Source organism: Akebia trifoliata, chromosome 1, assembly GCF_017979445.1.
Source record: "Akebia trifoliata isolate Shusen 1 chromosome 1, ASM1797944v1, whole genome shotgun sequence".
NCBI lineage: Eukaryota > Viridiplantae > Streptophyta > Magnoliopsida > Ranunculales > Lardizabalaceae > Akebia > Akebia trifoliata.
This window is the reverse complement of record NC_141375.1, coordinates 21,801,927-21,821,211: the sequence shown is the minus strand read 5'-3', so window position 1 is coordinate 21,821,211 and position 19,285 is coordinate 21,801,927. Positions and strand designations below refer to the sequence as shown.

The window sequence follows — 19,285 nt, the reverse complement described above, 5'->3', positions numbered from 1 at the left end:
TCGTAGGGTTTAAAACGGGTTAGATATGGTTCAGATATGAGTATGTCCATATCCATATCTAAATCCGAATTCTTTGTTAAACCTCTTCTACGTTGAAATGGGGAGTTTTTGTATTTTTTTTTTCAAAAAAAAAAAAAAAAAAAGAGAGGAAAGAAAACTAACTAAAAAATAGGAATAAGATCTCTTCAATTTTATTTTTTTTATTTATTATTAAACCCTTTAGGAAATGGGATTTAAGAGTATTTTTTTATTATTATAATAATTAAAAAGTAGAGATAATATCCCAATTTATAATAATTAAATGGATTGATTCCAATTCTATCCTTGATGTACTTAAAAAATTAGATCTGTAAGTATCATATTTCGATTCCAATTTTAAAATAAGTGGAATTGAAACCGTAACTGCCAAGATAATTACTTTGATAAGAGTTTTACAAAACATTAGGTCATTAAATGTAGACCCTAACCAAATTTCAAAGATGTCAATTCTTAGGGATGAAGTTGCTAATCTAATTTTTATTTTGTAGTTATACTCATACTTATGAGCTTTACATCATTTTATTTGGGATATCATCTCACTAAAATGTTCAAAAGCAATATCATAAAAGTCTTTCCCACCTAAGTGTTTTTACAAAAATTACTCAAAAGTTACAAAAGTTGTATCCAACGCAATCTTAGGTTTTTTTACGTTTTCACAGTAATTTTTTACATTTAACCCAAATAATAGTTTTAACTTTTCAATTTATTAAATAAAAAATAAAATTTAAGCTTATCCAAATGGGTACTTGAGTGCACTTTCGAGAGGAAAACAAACTGTAACTTTAAGAGTCCCTATTATTACAAAATTTCTCACAAATATTCTGAAAACCACCGGACCAACAAGCGTACCCAACAACCTCCTTATCATACTTAAAAATACATATCCATATTAACTAACTCAATTTTCTCTGGCCAAACCCCCCTGATTTGCTCTAATGGAGAATCGCAAAAATATGTAGACACTACAAAAAAAAAAATTGCAAAATTGGTAGTCGTTTAAAACGGCATTAAGCCGTTTTTATTTAAAAACGGTATTAAACCGTTTTACTTTGTAAAGCCGTTTCATTCGGAGTTTAAACATCCCAATCGCCGTTTCATTCTATTGGAATGAACATCTCTCTCTCTCTCTCAGTCGCTCCCTCGATCGAACTCTCTCTCGATCTCATCTCACTCTCTCTCAGTTGCTCCTTCAATTGATCTCTCAATCTCTTCCCTCTTTAATCACTACAGGAAAAGTGCGCTATAACGACGATTTTTAGTGACGGTCAAAATCTGATCGTCGCTCTAACAACGATTTATTCGACTGAAACTCGAACTCTCTCCCTCAAACACTCGTACACTCTCCGCCTCTCTCATCTCCGATCCGTTGAAACTCCAACACTCTATCTCTCTCATCTCCGTCTCTCTCGCATCTCCGCTGAAACTCGAAGTCTCTCTTTCATCTCTGCTGAAACTCGAACACACTCTCTCTCATCTCTATCTCTCTCTCATCTCCGCTGAAACTCGAACAATCTCTCTCTCTCATCTCCGCTAAAACTCGAAGCCTCTGTCTCATACTTGAAGATCTCATTTGAAATAGATCTCAAGCTCGAAGATCTCAAGCCACTGAAACTCGAACACTCTTTCTCCGTTGATCTTCAAATTAAGGATTTCGACATATAACCTCTCTGCCTCGCTGTCGATCTCTCTCTATCTTGATTTCTCAAATGTGTGAGGGTTCAATCTAATCAGATCCGATCTGATCTCGGCCTCCCGAAAATTTAGGTATGTTTTGCTACATATTTTGTTAATTTTTCTATCCAATCGATCCCTAAACCCTGGATTTTTGTTGATATTTTGTTGATTTTGCTGTATAATCCTAATTTCTACAGCTTTGATTCAAATTTTGGTTCGATTTCAATCCAAAATCCCAATTTCGAAATTTTGGTTCGATTTAAATTCAGAAATTTTGGTTCAATTTGTAATTAATCTGTTATATATATTCTGCATTTGGAATAATATGTTGGATTTGAAAAGATTCTATTCGTAAGAGTCAATTACTCATGATTTCCTGAATTTTATTTTTGAATTCTTACACCAATTTCATGAAAATAGATTAGAAAACATTCAGAACTATTGAAGATCTTTATGTTCTTCATCAGCAATAATAAAGCTTCTAGTTATCATCCATTGATTGTACTTCTCTCAACAATATGTTTGAGGTAGACCCTACGCAATGTTTTATGTAGGTTCCGATTTACATGTGAAATCGAATCCGAATTGAATCATGGAACAAAAAAATTAATCTTTCATTTAGTCCTAAAATACAGTAGTCTGGTCTGGTTTACAATGTGACTAAAAATTTGTGTGTAAAGGTTAGTGAGCAGTTCTCATTGATTATTAGGGAAATCCTGGGGATTCTTGTATGATAAATAAAAGATTGGCAAAAGAATTATAATTTGGACTCATTTCTTTTGGAAGGTCACCATACAAAAGAAAGCTATGGCACGACTAACTATACCATTGAGTATAAGGATAAATATACAAAGACTCCAATCATGAACATTATACCCGCTTTTGAAAAGTGAACTGCAGCATGTTATTAACCACACTCCAGAGAATCTGAAATAAATAAAACAGAAAGGATTAGTAATATATATAGTTTGCACATTTCTAAGTACCCTTTTCGTCGTAGCAATGTAGTTTCTTAGTTCATTTTTGAAAAGCATACTCAAGTATGCTGCTGCTTTTTTCATTTTGTTGTCCCAATTGTATTGTTTATTTTTATCTAGCAAAAAAATGTAAAGGAAAATTCACTTGTAGCATATGCTTTTCATAAATATAATATACTCTGTAAGTCCTCGGTATTTCGACTAGTATTCAATTTCCATAGCAATGTTTTCTGAAAGAATGCAAGATTGTAAGTCCTGTGGATGAAGACTTTTTGGAGTCATGTTTTTTATTTTTAATTTCTAGTTCTTGCTTTTATGATGTGGATCTAAATGGAACACCTGGGACCAACTCAACAAGTTTCTCTCATGAAAAGTGAACTTATATGTTCACACACATTCTTGAACTTGTATATTTGAGATCCAAAGGTTGTACAACTCTTTCTTGTGGTTTTGTTTCCTATCCAATGTCAACCCTTATCAATAATTATTTCTTCTTTTTTAATCTCTTTGACTTTTATTCTTTTATAGACACTTCTATCTATTTTCATTAGTAAGGGATAAGAGCTTTGTAGATAACACCATATTATATTAATTGCAACTCATATTATTAATAATACATATTTGATAAGTTGTTAAATAATGAGTATGTTGATTTGTTATGTATTACTAATAATACATATTTGATATTAGTACCAAGAGAGATTAAACTTTGGTCTTCACTTAATTGGATCGATCTAATACTTGGCTTTGCATCATTTATGTCTCCAGATTTCCTTGATCCATCTATATAAGCTTGGCTACATTCTCATTCATCTACGGTGTTGTACTTCACTCAATGCTAACACAGGTTTATAAGCTTACAGATTGTAGCTGAGAGTAATTGATGAGAAGATGAGAAGCTAGAGTTTCATGCTCTTTTTGTTTATTGGGTGCATGGAGAGTCATTATAGGCATGAGTAGGTGATGCTTCTATAGATCATGAAAATTTAGCGGCTGGTTCCATATTGGGCCTCTGAGCAGCGATTCAAAAGCCCCCACATGAACAATCCTCAGTATTCTATCAATGCATAGTCATGTTAATCTTATGCAAGTAAACTGGTTTTCAAACGACAACAAAGCCTTATTTTAAAATGGGTTCAGCTAAACAAATAATGTTTCCTCCAATTCATTTTACAAAATCTAAATTCTTTGGTTATTGAGAGTTTCATACTTGGGTCGATGGCCCTTTCTATCAATGTTCTTTTAGAATCTTCAAGTTGAATTTTTTTTCGTCGAATGGTCCCAAATCATCTCAGCCAACTTTCCTGTATATTATAGTCTATACGGAAGTTGTTCCTACATTTTTCTACTCATCCGTATCAATATCTTCATTTTTGTTATATTCAATTTATTAACATGATGGTTCTTGATTGTTAATCATTTGGGTCCATAAAAGCGTAAATAGAACCCAAATCCATCTTCTTTTCTTTTCTTTTTTTCCTTTGTATCATAACTTATCCCTTGTTTATCTATCTCATTTGGGACTGAAAATTGTGACCTCACTGTCCCAAGAGGAACAGCTCAACCACGTGGCACCACTACTTCTATGCTATATGTGTTTGATTGACAAATATAGATCGTATTGCAAGGAATCGGCCTTTTCATGATAGCTATGGTGTAGAAGTCATGGTGATACCTGAAGAGGATGTTGAAGAAGAGCCTTTCCAATGTAAAATTTAGATACATTTAGTTTTTGGTACATTTAATTTCCCCACTTTAGACTTTTTTATAGACATATTGTTTAATTAATAACTGTTTTTTTTTGTAACTAATCCCTTTTTAACTCCGCCAATGTAAAATTAAATATTTTACATTGCTGGTCCCAAGCCCGGATAAAAGAGGAGGGAAAAGATGAGGTATTGTTTCATATTTCAAGACATAAATAATCAGGTTTGGCAGATATCTGAAATTTTTTTTTATATGCAGCAAATCTTCATAGTGTATGTAGCTTTGAAGCTCTCCAGTCGGCAACAAAGGCAGTGGAGCAAAGATGAGATTAGGCATGTGGTGATGATTTTTTTCTCTCTTTATGCTTCTTTTTGTTTTTAATGTGTGTCCTGCTGTGTAAGTATGAGCTTTTGATTCTTATATTATCAAATGTTGGTTCCATATTAATTATTAATTCTACTTGTTACTATAGAAACAATTTGATAAAAATTAATGATAAAATCCGAATAATTTTTTATCAATGTAAACTCATAGATATGTTTAAAATTGAATGAAATCGAACCCACCCATGAACCCATTAGTCAATATTGTCACACACAGGAATTATATTCTTTTCTGTTTTTTGAGAAAATTCAGAACGTTGTAAGAATACTAGCTTTATAATTGATGCGAAGTTGTTGTGTTGCTTGATTTTTGTGTTAATTTGCTTCTATGCTCTATGTTGCAGTGGTGCCAGCAGGGATTGAGACTGAACTACTAGTTGGTGAGGCCACTGTCTTTTTAAAAACCGTAAAAGGTCATGCGGTGTATGTCTCATATACTAAGGCTTATACCTCATGCCTTCAAGCTTATGCTTCACACTTTGGGCCTTTGAAATGTTTTGCACCATGCCTTCATGTTTGATATTATTGTCTCATAATATGCATCTTTTTGGTTCATTGCATCGATATATCTCTTCCTTTGTTGTTTTTGGTGTCCACAACTTCACTTAATTTCTGCTTTCTGAATGGAAATTACAGGGGATTCAAGCTTGAATGTCATTGCCATAAAGGCCAGTCTTCATCTTCCTTTTGATCATCATCTGTTGGTTCAAAATCTTACGACACAGGTAAGTTCAACACCAAAATTTGGAAGGCCCAAAATGCCCCCACCTTTACATTTAAATGTGATATAATGAGGGTTATTTTTGTCAAAACCAGTAAAGTTCACTAGGATAAGCATAATATGTACTTATTGGTTCCTTAATCTATTTCCAACCTTTTTCTGAATCTGTATGTTAGAACAAAATTGTTTATGTTTGCACCTTTGTAAATTTTATATTGGTTGGTAGCTGTGCGATGGTGCTATATCTGTCCTTTGCATGCAATTGATGCACTTTCTGACTGAGAATCCATAAAACTCTTGTATTTTAATTAGTTAATTAATTTTGATCGAGTCCTTTCTGTAGTGTGAAAGTGTAGGCAGTAAAATGGCAATGGAATGTATTGGTTTTCTAAAATTGTGATTCTTGATTCATTGTTATTGATTTCTATACTTGGAAGCATTTTACAGTTTCAAGATCTGGAATGCCTATTAATATTTACAGAAAAACTTAAAATGATTCATTTTGAGAAAAACTTAAAATGATTCATTTTCAGAAGCACCATCAGACCTACGTAACAAACTACAACAAAGCTCTCGAGCAGCTTGAGAAGGCCATGTTGAAAGGTGATTCGTCCACTGTCGTTAAATTGCAGAGTGCCATCAAGTTCAATGGCAGAGGTTCTTTTATTTCCTCAATTGAATTTCTCAGTGAAATTTACTAGCAGGAAGGAGGTGGTGGGCCTCCAAAGGGAGCTCTTGGCTGGGTTGTTGACCAACATTTTGGTTCTTTGGAAGCATTGGTGCAAAAAATCAATGCAGAAGGTGCTGCTTTGCAAGGTTCTGGATGGGTGGTATGTTTTCCAACTTCTTATAGTTCTTGTTTTTATTATTTTTTATTTTTTATATATAATAATTTACCTTTTATTTCCTAATTTGAGTAAAACAGTGGCTTGGTCTGGATAAAGAGATGAAGAAGCTTGTGGTTGAGGCCACAAAAAAATCAGGTAATGCTTACAAGGTTTTTTGTTTCTTCTGTCATTTGGTACTGAAATGCTGTTTAGTGAATTGCTGAATTTGTGGGTTGTGTAATACAGTAATAGGATAGATGTCATGTTTTAAGATTATAATGCCTAAATATCTGAATTCGTAATGTTGTGGACTTTTTTGTCAAGCTTCCTGTGGAACTCAACATCACAATCTTGTTTTAACAATCTTGTGGACTTTGGGTCTTTCATATTGGTAATTGGGGTCATGGTCATCAATTTCAAAACATAGGGGTATCCCCAATATTCTGCAATACATGAGGGGGCTGGTGTGAAATAAAATTTTTTTTTTCTTCAAAAACCCTTACAGCGACGGCCAAAAGTGTAGCTAAAGGGTAAATTAATTTTTTTTAAAATGATACCCTGTAGCGACGGCCAATATTGGCTGTCGCTATAAGTCATGCACTAACGACGTGTGAATAGTTGGCCGTCGATATAACATATGGACTATTAGCGACGGCTATCGACGGCCTCCCTGGCCGTCGCTAAATGTTTTTTGCGACGGTATTTGTCCCTATAGCGACGGTCACGGCCGTCGGTATAGCCTAATTTTATTGTAGTGAATTCATTGGCTTCATCTCTCTCTCTCTCACAGTCAGATATATGTTGGATTCATGTTTACTAGAAAATCAGTTTAAAAAATTGGAGGTACACATTTATAATCATTTGAACAAAATTACCTTTTATATTCACTAGTTTATCGAAAAGAATCAGGATCAATTAAGGTGTCCGTTCCTATTTGATTGCGAGTATAAAACGCATTGGGCTCCTAACCAAGCTGTTTTTTACAATGCATGCAGCCCAATGTATATAGAGTCCAACCAAAATAAGCAGCATAGACACTGTATGATACTATAGGAAGGGGATATCATTCTAAATCACGACTTGAAAAAAAAAATGGCATACAACATACAAAATAATACTCATTTGTTGATGAATAAAAGACTAAAAAATATAAAAATATTACATACAACATACAAAATGATATATCATTCGGATATAGACGGATATAGGGATGGGCCCATATCCAACCCGTATCCAACTCGGGTCAAGGGATATCAATCCATATCCGACCTATATTTTAATTTGGATATACTTGAAGAAACCAAATCTGCTAAAAATCAGATTCGGATCACTCGGATTTCAGATAAAATCCGACCCATTTTAAGCCCTAGCCGGTAGGTTGAGAAAATACCTGAGGGTGACATATGTACATTGTCTTGGTTGATACCATTGCATGCCGGCTCGGAAGAAGAGCAAGAAGGATCACTACCGTGAAAGAATCTCAATATTGAACATGTTTCCTATCACAAGCATTTGCTAACATAAGAACAATGTGTCATAGTATGGTTACAATGTGTTATCATAAATATATTGATCGGAACAGTTTACATTCTTAAGAAGATATTGTTTATTTAAGTGCCCAAAGACCTTATTTTAAAGATGGAATATAAATTTACAATTGTTCATCATTCATATATGGCTTCTGTGAAAAGCACGCACAAGAAATGTTTTTTTTTTCCACCTTTACTTCCAGGTTTGAACTCTCAATGCACACATCATAAATATATTGTAACAGTTGAAATATTGCAATGGTGAAGATAAGTCGGAAGACCATACGAGCATCAACACAGTCATAATACGCATAATATCAACAAATCAGTAAGAGAAAGTGGACTCGTTTCAATCAACCTTAGAGCTCAATTTATCCGTCTTCAGTTCATCTCTGTCCAAATTAGACTCGTGACAGTTGATCTTAGTTTCTTTTGGTACCTCAGCTTGATTAAGTCCAGATAAGCTTTCACTTCCTGAATGAAGACACACCCATGATTTTAACACCAAAAAAAATAAAAAATTGAAAACAGATGAAAGAGAACTGCCAGCAAAATGGGACAAGCCAGCATGATTGAGAAATACCTGATGGTGACATGAGTATGGTGTCAGCTATGATTCCATTGCTTATACACTTTTCCGAAGAACAAGAAGGATACCATGAAAGAACCTCAAGATCAAACATGTTCCCTACAACAAAATTTGCCAACCATATCTTATTAAGACTACGTCATAAATATATGATCTAACACTCTGTTGATGTTAGATTCGAGCAAACAGTGTAAAGTAGCAAATCAGTGGGTACAATGGGAAGCCATTGAATATTATTAATTAAAAAAAAAAAAAAAGGAATGGAATGCATCATCTTTTGAATGTTTTAAGATCAATTTACTTTTGAAATGATGAGCTGGATGGCTAGGGCTTAAAATGGGTCTGGCCCCGTTCAACATTTTTTTTTTCTAATTGCTAGACTATACTATTTTACCATTGTAATTCTTTTATTTTATAAGAATTCATGTTATATTCAAGTAGTAGAAGAAAGATATCTTGAAAAACATAAACATATAATTTTCAAAGCAATATATCATTCGGATCTTGGCAGATATAGGGATGGATCCGTATCCGACCCGGATCAAGGGACATCAACACATATTCGACTCATTATTTTTTTCGGATATACTCCAAGGAACCAGCCCTGCTAAATTCGGATTCGGATCACTCGGATTTGGGATAAAATCCGACCCATTTTATGCCCTATGGATGGCTCCCTATCTGGTCATCTTTTACTGCCCAAACTCATTAGTGATTTTAAGCATAAATCAAAATGGATTTGGATGACCTAATGTCCTATTATTAAATGTCAAGCATGCATAAGAGAAAAGCAACACATGAGTAGATGACATAACCATCAAAGACTGTGTTGGAATAGCAAATAGACGAATTATTATAAATACATTAATGATGTTAAGAATACCAGAAAAACATCCATAATGAATCACAGAAAACGTTGAACTAAGTGACTTGAAACTCACAGGTGGCGTAGTTAATATTTTACTTGCTGAAACAGAAAGAGCTGTTACTCTCCATGAGTTGTTTTGATTTCCTTGCGTCTCAACTCCAAACAAACCCAAAAATTTGCGTAGCCCAGAGTCGAATAGTTCCATACCTTAACGGGCAGGATTTGGAAGGAAACTTCTTTGTGAATCCGAGTCATTGGTCTGTTTGAGACAGAAATTTAGCATACTGTGAAAAACATAAATAAACGATGGATTGTACAATTACCCTAAATGCTTTGTAAAGGAAAGATAAAAGGTCACCTTGTATGCCCTAGCATGCAAGGTAAGTGGTGAGCAACCCGTTTGTTCTGCTCCAAGTCAGACTGAATACGTTCACTTAGTTCTTCGCAAAGATCATTGAGCCAGCACACAACCTGGAAAATGAGCAACCAGAAACGGGAAGGGGTATTAACAGAGAGCTTCTGTTGCCACACTAACTTTAATTAATGCCACCCCAAAATGTGTGCAATTCTTTGGTGATTTACACATGAATTGGGGTGGCATTAGCAAAATTTGGTGTGGCAATAGAATCTCTCGTATTAATACTGATCAAGGATTGGACTCCATTGCTACTGAAAATGCATTTTTTTCGAAACGTTATGAAGGACACAAAAACATGGAAAAATTGATCAGTAGCTCATCAATGTTGACTCTGGCATGATCTTTTGGACCAAATTGAAAGAATGTACAGAGAAGACAAGAAGCTACAGCCTCAATATGGATTTTGTCACCTCTACTGTTTTTGTGGTCCATTCATTTGAAGACTGTATGTCTATGGGGCTTGTAAGATACTCTTCCTTCGGGCTTGGACCCATAGCTCAGTTGGTTTGACAAATTGCAAAGCAACTTTGAGGTCGTGGGTTCAAGTCCAACTTACCCATAAAAGAAAAAAAATAAGACACTTCCTTCACCTTAACAAGAGAAATAAAAAAGAGAATAATGTGTTGGCTGTGATTTCTAACTTGGGTGAGGTAACATTACGTTAGCTAGGAACTAACACGGCACCTACAAGGCATGTTCATGGTGGACATGTGGAGTGGGCATCTGCACCGTCTACACCACCAATACGACATGAAATGCAACATGGGTTCTCCTAAAGCTCATTATGATTTACATGCTCATAAGTTTATAAGGTTCTCTAATGATGATAAGTGACCTGATGTATCCCAACAAAAGGATCCATCCATCACCTTCATCTCCGATCCATAGTTGAGTCCTAATATTTGAGGTCAAATAACACCTCCTAACCATCAACATTTCTCAGTGAGTATTCCACTTTGTAGCACGCATAAAATTTGCAGATCGAAATTCCAATCACCCATTCTAACTCTAAAGGTATAAATTAAAGTACGACCCCATCCAGTAAATATTACATTTCTAAATTCTCTAAGATCCAAGACATCATATTTCTAATTCTCTAAGACCCAAGACCTCATTACCATGTCCGATCCTCAATAAAAGTCATTTCAACTTGAGAATTAGATATTTAGATGCTCAAGCGTTCAAAGCTCCTTGATCATCTAGTTGTTCATTGGTATTTGGTAATGCATTTTTTTTTCTTTGATAGATACTATAATGGATTCAGGCAAATTAAGAAGAAGAAGCTAACACAAATTTCTGAAAATATAAGAAAGAACATAATTTGAGAAATATTTCTTTCCCAAGTCATAAACCTGGTTTTTTTAATTTACAAAGTCCATGTTGTAAGTAATTTGACCTAAAATATTATTTCAGCTGAGTCAATAGAAATAAACTGAAAAATCTTAAATCAGATGCTTCCCTTGATGAAATTGCTCCTGAGGTTCAAGGTCCCAAAGCCACTACAAGTGAGGAGCAGAGAGCAATGGGTCGGTGAAAATGAGAGGTGAGAGGCTCGAGGATTGAAGGATTTGATTTTAGTTGTGAAAGATTTCGGTTCTGGTGATGGAGATAGGTTAATGAGTAGATGTTTGATGATGTACATTCCAAGCCAATTGTAATGATGGATGAGGGAAGTGTTTGAACAAGCGTATAGAGAAGACATGGGGACTGCAATAGGGGTGTTCTTGAAAGTGCAACAAAACACATCTGAACCAAAGAGAACTCGGATGAAACTATTGCTAATCTGCACAAACACTTTCATTCAACTGCAAAGCAACGATAGAGTGTGGACAATTTCTCTTGGCCTAAACTAGCATAGTAGCATATCCATGGTTTTAAAACTCGTTTTGACGTCTCATCTTGTCCATGAACGAGACCGAGTCATCTCAGACGAGATTTAAAAAAAATGGCTTATAATTAGAATAAACCATGTCTTTGAGACGACTTGTCAACTCATCTCGTTGGTGGACGATACCGAGACAACTCGGACAAGTCATCTCTGTCTCGGACAAGATTTAAAACCATGAGCATATCCAATTGTGGTACTTGACAATCAACATTAACCGCTCGTGTTTGGATTTAGAATCGACAGTTTCAGGCTTCCCGAATTATTTCCAATGCTTTTTTCCCATATCGTTATGCATATCACAATTAAGAATTCAAATTTCACTTGATAATCTCATTGAGCTAAATTGCCCATTTGGAGTCCAGCCTCTATTTTTTTTTTTTTATATTGGTAGTTCAGCCACTGTATTCATATAATTAAATCAGGTTTGAAAATGGGTACGAGAGAATCCATCTTAATCACAATTCATATCAACAATAGAAAACAAACTTCCCCATCACCTTACATTAATTATTTTAATTTCTTGATTCTATTAAAAAACCATAGCCCACCAAAATTAAAAAAAAAAAAACAAAACAAAACAAAAACAATAACTTCCCGGTTCTATTATATTAAATTGTTGATCCTGAAAAACAACAAAAATTTAGTGTGTGTTTGGTAACACTTCTGAAGTCTGAATGGAGGTGGTCCACCTTTAAAATTCAGACTTTAGAAGTTTTATTTACGTTTGTTTTGGTTCAGATTTCAGATTTCAGAACCAAAATTCAGAAGTTTTGAACCAGTGATGGAGAGATGCTGGATGAAATTACTGAAATCTGAATCTTTTTTTATTCTTAAAATACCCTCCTCAAAATCCTAATTTCTATTACTTATCATTTCTTTATACGAACCTTGAAACCCTTATTTTTTAACTTTTCTACCTCTCTTTTCTTTACAACTGTGTTGTCAAAGTATCTTCCTTTTCTCTTATTTCGTGTTTGAAAACCCTATATTTTTATACGAATCCTAAAACCCTATATTTTTCAACTAGAAAATGAATGATTATTTATTGTTTAAGTATTATCTTGTTGGAATATAATTTTTCAAGTATGAATTCAAATTAAAAACAATACTTTTGAGTGTTTGATGTGTTAGAAATTGAAATTAAGTGTGTGTTTGGTAACACTTCTGAAGTCTAAATGGAGGTGGTCCACCATTCAAATTCAGACTTCAGATTTGTTAAAGATGCTTGTTAAATTTCAGATTTCAGAATAAGAAGTTGATTTCAGCGGAAAAAATTCAGCGATACAAAGTCGCTGGAGGATGCTTCTTAATTCTAAAAAATTTATTTTTACCTAAAATACCCTTGTAAAAAAATATATTTCTATTTATTATCCCTTTCTTATAAAAAAACGTTAAACCCTTACCTCCTCTCTCTTCTTCATCTCCTTCCTCTCCAACTCGACCGTCAAGACCTACGCAGGTATGTGCATCTACGACCACTCTATTGTTCTTTCTTGATTAATCACACCATGTGAATCTAATATTGAGAAAACCAAATCAAAAAAGAATTGGTTCAGGTTTTTTACCATATAGTTTCAGATTTTTTTAACCATATTTCCAGATTTTTTAACCATAACCATAGTTTCAGATCTTTTAACCACATAGTTTCAGATTTTTTAACCAGTGTTTATTGGAAAACAATCCAAAAAGAAGTGTTTCAAATTTTTTAACCATAATTTCAGATTTTTTAACCATAACCATAGTTTCAGATTTTTTAACCATTGTTTATTGGAAAACAATCTAAAAAGTATTGTTTCAAATTTTTTAACCATAGTTTCATATTTTTTAACCATACCCATAGTTTTAGATTTTTTTAACCATAACCATAGTTTCAGATTTTTTAACCATAACCATAGTTTTAGATTTTTTAATCATAGTTTCAGATTTCTTAACCATAGTTTTAGATTTTTTAACCAGTATTTATTGGAAAACAATCCAAAAAGAATTGGTTCAGATTTTTTAACCATAGTTTCAGATTTTTAAACCATAACCATAATTTCATATTTTTTAATCATAGTTTCAGATTTTTTAACCATAACCATAATTTCAGATTTTTTAATCATAGTTTCAGATTTTTTAACCATAACCATAGTTTCAGATTTTTTAACCAGTGTTTATTGGAAAACAATCCAAAAAGAATTGATTCAGATTTTTTAACCATAACTTCAGATTTTTTAACTATAACCATAGTTTCAGATTTTTTAATTATATAGTTTCAGATTTTTTAACCAGTGTTTATTGGAAAACAATCCAAAAAGAATTGGTTCAGATTTTTTAACCATAATTTCAGATATTTTAACCATAACCATAATTTCAGATTTTTTTAACCATAACTAGTGTTTATTGGAAAACAAACATATTGGGCTGCGTGCCATACATATAAAACGGCTTGACATATGTATGGGCTGCGTGCCATACATAGAAAACATATGTGTTTTCTTAATATATGGGTGAAAATCATCTATGATAATGTGCATGTCTATTATTGGGATTCTTCCTATATTCCAATATCATTATTTGTTGAGACCGCCATGTTAAAGTTTAAACTCCTCACATATATAAATTAATCCTGAAATTTGAATATTATTGGGATTCTTCCTATATTCCAATATCTATTATTTGTTGAGATCATCATGTTAAAGTTTGAACTCCCCACATATATAAATTTACGATGAAAAATTAAAACAAAGATCCATTAAAAAATAAAAATCTTCTAAGATTTGTGATTGTGAAATAATGAAACAATAACAAAAATCAAAATTTCAACAAAATCCCAAAATTTCAAACAACCAACCGAACCCATTATGGAGAAATCGAATAAAAAGTAGAAATCAAACCCTTTTCAACATCTTTCCTTCTTTCTTTTTTGTTTTTCTTCTTGCATAAAGCTTGATTATTAGATATATTGTTGTGGTATTGGCTCCATCTGATTAATACTTCCATTTCATTGTTATTCATAGATATGACTCACAAAAATAAAGATAAAGAAAAAAGTGTTGATAGAGCAGACTTTTCTACAGACCAATCGAAAAGGAAACACTTTCTTGAGTTGTACTTAAATGAGGTGAACAAGGAAGGGTATAGAGGAGTATCTCTTACCAGTGTTTCATGGAAAAGATTAGAATCTGAATTCAATAAGGCATGGGGAGTGAATTTTAGTCATAAGGTGTTCAAGAATCAATATGATTACTTGAGGGCTGATTACAACATATGGCGAAAACTTGTTGGACTGTCCGGGCATGGGCTTAGTGCAGATATCAATACTATAAATTGGCCTCCACAGAAGTGGGATGATGTCTTAGAGGCAAGTCTCTAATCTTACGTACATATTTTTAACTTGATTAACTAGACTTAGTCTAATTATTTTTATATTATTGTTTGAAATAGAGAATTCCAGAAGCTAAGAAGTTTAGGAACAAACCTCTCGTAGATGCTGAATTGATGATGGGTGTATTTGAAAGCACTCTTTCAAATGGCGATAAAGCATGGAGCCTCTTCTCATCGATCCCGCGCCCTACTGTTGATAGCGATGTGAATGGTCCTGAACCTATGGAGTACACAAATTTGGACGCTGAAGACACTTATGATGACTCATTTTTAGGGGAAGGGGATACATACTTCCAAGGTATAAGTGTGGAAGGCACCCCTAATACCCCACTTGAAGAGAATACATCACAAGGTCCGATGAAGAAGAAACGTAGGAATTCGAATAGTGGTGACACTATTGAAAAAAACTTGGAAAGACTTATTAATGTCATCGAAGAACAGATTAATAAAGAAGAGGCTAACAAGGGACCTTGTTTTAAAGATGTGAATGAAATTATGAAGGATTTGAAGAACTTAGGGGTGATAAGTATTCATACTTATCATGTTGCTATATTGAAATTTGCACAACTACCGAAATTGGAATACGCATTTATGGACTTAGATAATGAAGCAGAGAAGGTTCAATTTTTGGAGTTTATTGTAAATAATTAGTTGAAGTCAAACATTTTTTTAATAAAAACCAATGATGTATTGGTTATTTTGATATTTTGATATTTTTGGATAGTTACTATGGATGGTTATTTTTATATTTTGATATTTTTTTATAGTTAATATGGATGATATTATGAAATTTTTGATTGTTTAATTGGAATTATTATCTTATTACCTAATCGAATATGCATGTTTTAACTTACTAGATAGATTGCATGTTTGAAAAATCTTTTTTTACAGCTTCAATTAATACTAATTTTTTTTAATTTTTCATTGTGTTTTAGTGATAATGACGCCAAAACAATGGTTGTTGATGAGATTGGTAACATTACTTTTTATGCTTAAACTTAAAAATCGTATGAATGTTCGACAAAAGTTGTGCACATCATCACTTTCTGGGAAGGTATATGTGCGAGAACTTTTGGAAGGATCTTCAACACAAATGTACAAGATATTTAGGATGGAGAAGAATGTTTTTGTACAATTATGTCAATATTTTCGAGATAAAAATTGGTTAAATGATAGTAGATACATAGATGTAGAAGAAAAAATGGCAATGTTTTTTATGACAATATGTCATAATTGTCGGAATCGATTAGTAAAATATCGATTCCAACATTCTAGAGAAATCGTAAGTAGGTATTTTTATGAAGTGTTGGATGCAATGATACAGTTTACACGAGAGATAATAGTCCCCCCAGCATTTGACAAGCCAATGAGAGAAATTCAATCTCATGTACATTTGAGATAAGGGCCATTTAAGGGTGCTGTAGGTGCATTAGATGGCACACTAATTGATGCGCACATTCCCCTTGATCAACAAGTTCCATTCAGAGGAAGGGGACAGGGAAAATGTTTTCAAAATGTAATGGCGGTGTGTGATTTTGATATGAAGTTCATATATGTGATGACTGGATGGGAAGGAATTGCACATGACTCGAGGGTATTAAATGAGACACTGCGTAACCCGATTAACAATTTTCCAATGCCTCCTCCAGGTATGTATTTTCAAATTATATTTTTGAAATTAATCTTATAATCAATAATATAAATTTTACATATGTTTTATATTTGTTGCAGATATGTATTATTTATGCGACGTTGCATACACACACACACTAGAGGTTTTATGACTCTATATCGTTACACACGGTATTGGCTAAGAACATATCGAGAAACGCGTGCAATGGGTAGAAAGGAGAAATTTAATCATGCACACGCTCGATTAAGGAATGTCATTGAGAGGACCTTTGGTGTATGGAAAAAAATTCTCAATTTTGAACAGAATGCCTTCATATGATTATCACACTCAACGGGACATTGTTATTGCATGCATGGCAATACACAATTTCTTACGTCGTGTTTCTCTCCATGATGAGTTGTTTCGACAATATGAAGTTGATGTCGACGAAGAGAGTAATTCTTTAGTAGAATCCGAACCATCACATGATCCACCATGTTATAATGACATATTCTCATCGCAAGCACAAGCTGATATGATCACTTTACGTGATCAAATTGCAATTCAACTAGAAAATGAATGATTGTTTATTGTTTGAGTCTTACTTTGTTAGAATGTAATTTCTCAAGTATGAATACAATTTAAAAATAATACTTTTGGATTATTTAATTTGAAATATGTTGATGGTTTCATTATGCGTAACATGTTATGATTTTTGGTTAACAATTTATTAGAATTATAAAAGGGTAATGTTGTCAAAATGACCATTATGTTTTAAAATTCTATTTGTAATCAGAAGCTCTTAAAAGTTATAAACAAACAACTTTTCCAAAATAAGATTCCAGATTCCAGATTTCAGACTTCAGACTTCAGAAGTGTTACCAAACATACCCTAAACGTGTGGATGGTTTCATTATGCATAACATGTTATGTTTTTCAGTTAACAATTTATTAGAATTACAAAAGGGTATTATTATCAAAATGGCCATTATGTTTTAAAATTCTATTTGGAACCAGAAGCTTTTAAAAATGATAAACAAACAACTTTTCCCGAATAAGATTTCAGATTTCAAATTCCAAATTTCAGAAAATAGACTTCAGACCTCAAAAGTGTTATCAAAAAGGGGATAGGGATATATATATATATGGGGGCGGTTCAAGGGACATATGTAAAAACAATGGTTTTTCAAAATATGGGTTAGAGGTTTTGGATTGAGCTGATTTTTTGCAAGGATGGTCACTATGATGAGAAGATCATCCTCACAAAAAATCAGCTCAATCTGAAACTTCTAAATCCATCAAAAGTGATTTACAAATTATTGATAAAAAAATGGCAAAAAATCAACGGTCCACATTCTAAATCACTTTTAATGGGATTAGAAGTTTCAGATTCGACTGACTTTTTTTTTCAGATGATCTTCCCATCATAGAGATCATCCTCACAAAAAATCAGCTCAATCCAAAACTTCTAATTTATATTTTGAAAATTTATTAATGTTACATTGTTTTTACATATGTTTTTTCATATGGCCCTTGATCCTGACCCTATATATATATATATATATATATATATATATATATATATATATATATATATATAAACCAGAAGTTCAATTGGGTGTCTGGAAAGCTGTATCAAAATGAGACTGGAAGGGAAAAAAAAAAAAAAATTGTAGTTTTTTTTTTGCTACATTTTCAATCCTTTGAAAATTGAAAACCCACCAAAAATTTTGTCAAAAAATGAAACCAGCCACTATCTGATGTCACCAAAATTAGGAATTCAAATGGGTAAGAAGAATTTGTCTCACTTATAGTTAGAATAATAGATATATAAGCGAAAATATTCACTTTTCTTTGCTATACTGTAGATTCACTGAAAATTCATAAATAAAAAAATAAAAAAAGACAAAAGTTATGAAACAAAAAAATTCAGAGAGATGGTGAAAATGGGTGATCGTAGAGGATGAAGACCACCTTGGACATAGAAGCAATCCATGTCGACATGAGCCATGATGCGAGCATCGGATGGTTCAGGTCGAGCGACTGGCATGATCTTCTTGTTTTCTTGTTCTTCTATTTTTCACCCTCCAAAACAACTGGTTTTTTCTGCCCCATCTTGAGAATTGAGGGAAATAAGAGGAGGGAGGATGGTGTTTACTTTTTGGTGAATATTTGAGATACACTCCCGTATGTATTCAAACTGATGACATAACCCTTGACCTTGGTCTTCTCTTATTGGCCATTGATTATTGACTTAAGTGACCTCATCTTCAATCCATTTTTACAGTTCAATTCACCTTAACCTTCTAGAAAATCATGTCTTTTATTTCTCACAAAAGTTATTTTGCTCTTAAAGGCTTGAAGTTTGAAGTAGATAAGATGACTAAAGACTGAATTTGAGAAGAAAAATAAGGGTTTTTTACAAAAGTTGAAGATGAGGGTATTTAGGTCTTTTTAGATAGTCTATTTGAGAAGATCAATGTGAATGGGTATGTCATCAAATTGAAAATATGAGAGGGTATATCAAATATTCATTAAAACTGGAGGGCTATGTCATGTCTAAATCACACCCTTCTTTAAGAAAAGAATTATGATAATTTGACTATCCCACATGGCACACTCAATCCACTCTCCTGACGTGATAAGTTCGGAATTATAGATTTGTATGCCTCACGATACAAAACTGC

General features: G+C 33.2%; 1 protein-coding gene and 1 long non-coding RNA gene across 7 annotated transcripts; one reads left to right on the top strand and one right to left on the bottom strand.

Moving 5' to 3' along the window:
- The first annotated feature begins 1,164 nt into the window (after positions 1-1,164).
- LOC147410937 (uncharacterized) lies at positions 1,165-6,784 on the top strand. Of its 2 annotated transcripts, XR_015178268.1 has the most exons (7): positions 1,165-1,803; positions 3,459-4,398; positions 4,656-5,160; positions 5,417-5,505; positions 6,035-6,104; positions 6,206-6,331; positions 6,427-6,784. It is a non-coding gene; the product is annotated as an uncharacterized LOC147410937 (long non-coding RNA). The 2 variants fall into 2 exon arrangements; XR_015178267.1 differs by lacking the exon at positions 3,459-4,398.
- Positions 6,785-7,423: 639 nt separating this feature from the next.
- Positions 7,424-18,765, bottom strand: LOC147410936 (uncharacterized). 5 transcript variants are annotated; one of them, XM_086441735.1, is made up of 6 exons: positions 18,573-18,755; positions 9,673-9,785; positions 9,388-9,573; positions 8,441-8,545; positions 8,216-8,331; positions 7,424-7,827 (listed from the first exon to the last, which is right to left on the bottom strand). In XM_086441735.1, the coding sequence occupies exons 4-6, from the start codon at positions 8,538-8,540 to the stop codon at positions 7,645-7,647; spliced, it is 399 nt and encodes a 132-aa protein (XP_086297861.1). In that variant the 5' UTR covers positions 8,541-8,545; positions 9,388-9,573; positions 9,673-9,785; positions 18,573-18,755; the 3' UTR covers positions 7,424-7,644. The 5 variants fall into 5 exon arrangements, with proteins under 5 accessions (XP_086297861.1, XP_086297888.1, XP_086297869.1 ...); XM_086441762.1 differs by lacking the exon at positions 8,216-8,331 and having other exon boundaries at positions 9,522-9,573; positions 18,573-18,765; XM_086441743.1 differs by lacking the exon at positions 18,573-18,755 and having other exon boundaries at positions 9,522-9,573; positions 9,673-12,877.
- Between the last annotated feature and the right edge of the window lie 520 nt (positions 18,766-19,285).

What these genes read in the sequence shown, in the direction of transcription:
- LOC147410936 (XM_086441735.1), bottom strand. Translation starts at nt 8,540, where the DNA reads ATGTTTGATCTTGAGGTTCTTTCATGGTATCCTTCTTGTTCTTCGGAA. An exon ending in CATACTCATGTCACCATCAG is followed by an intron (nt 8,332 to 8,440) that starts GTATTTCTCAAT and finishes GTCTTCATTCAG; the next exon opens with GAAGTGAAAGCTTATCTGGA. An exon ending in CGGATAAATTGAGCTCTAAG is followed by an intron (nt 7,828 to 8,215) that starts GTTGATTGAAAC and finishes TGCTTGTGATAG; the next exon opens with GAAACATGTTCAATATTGAG.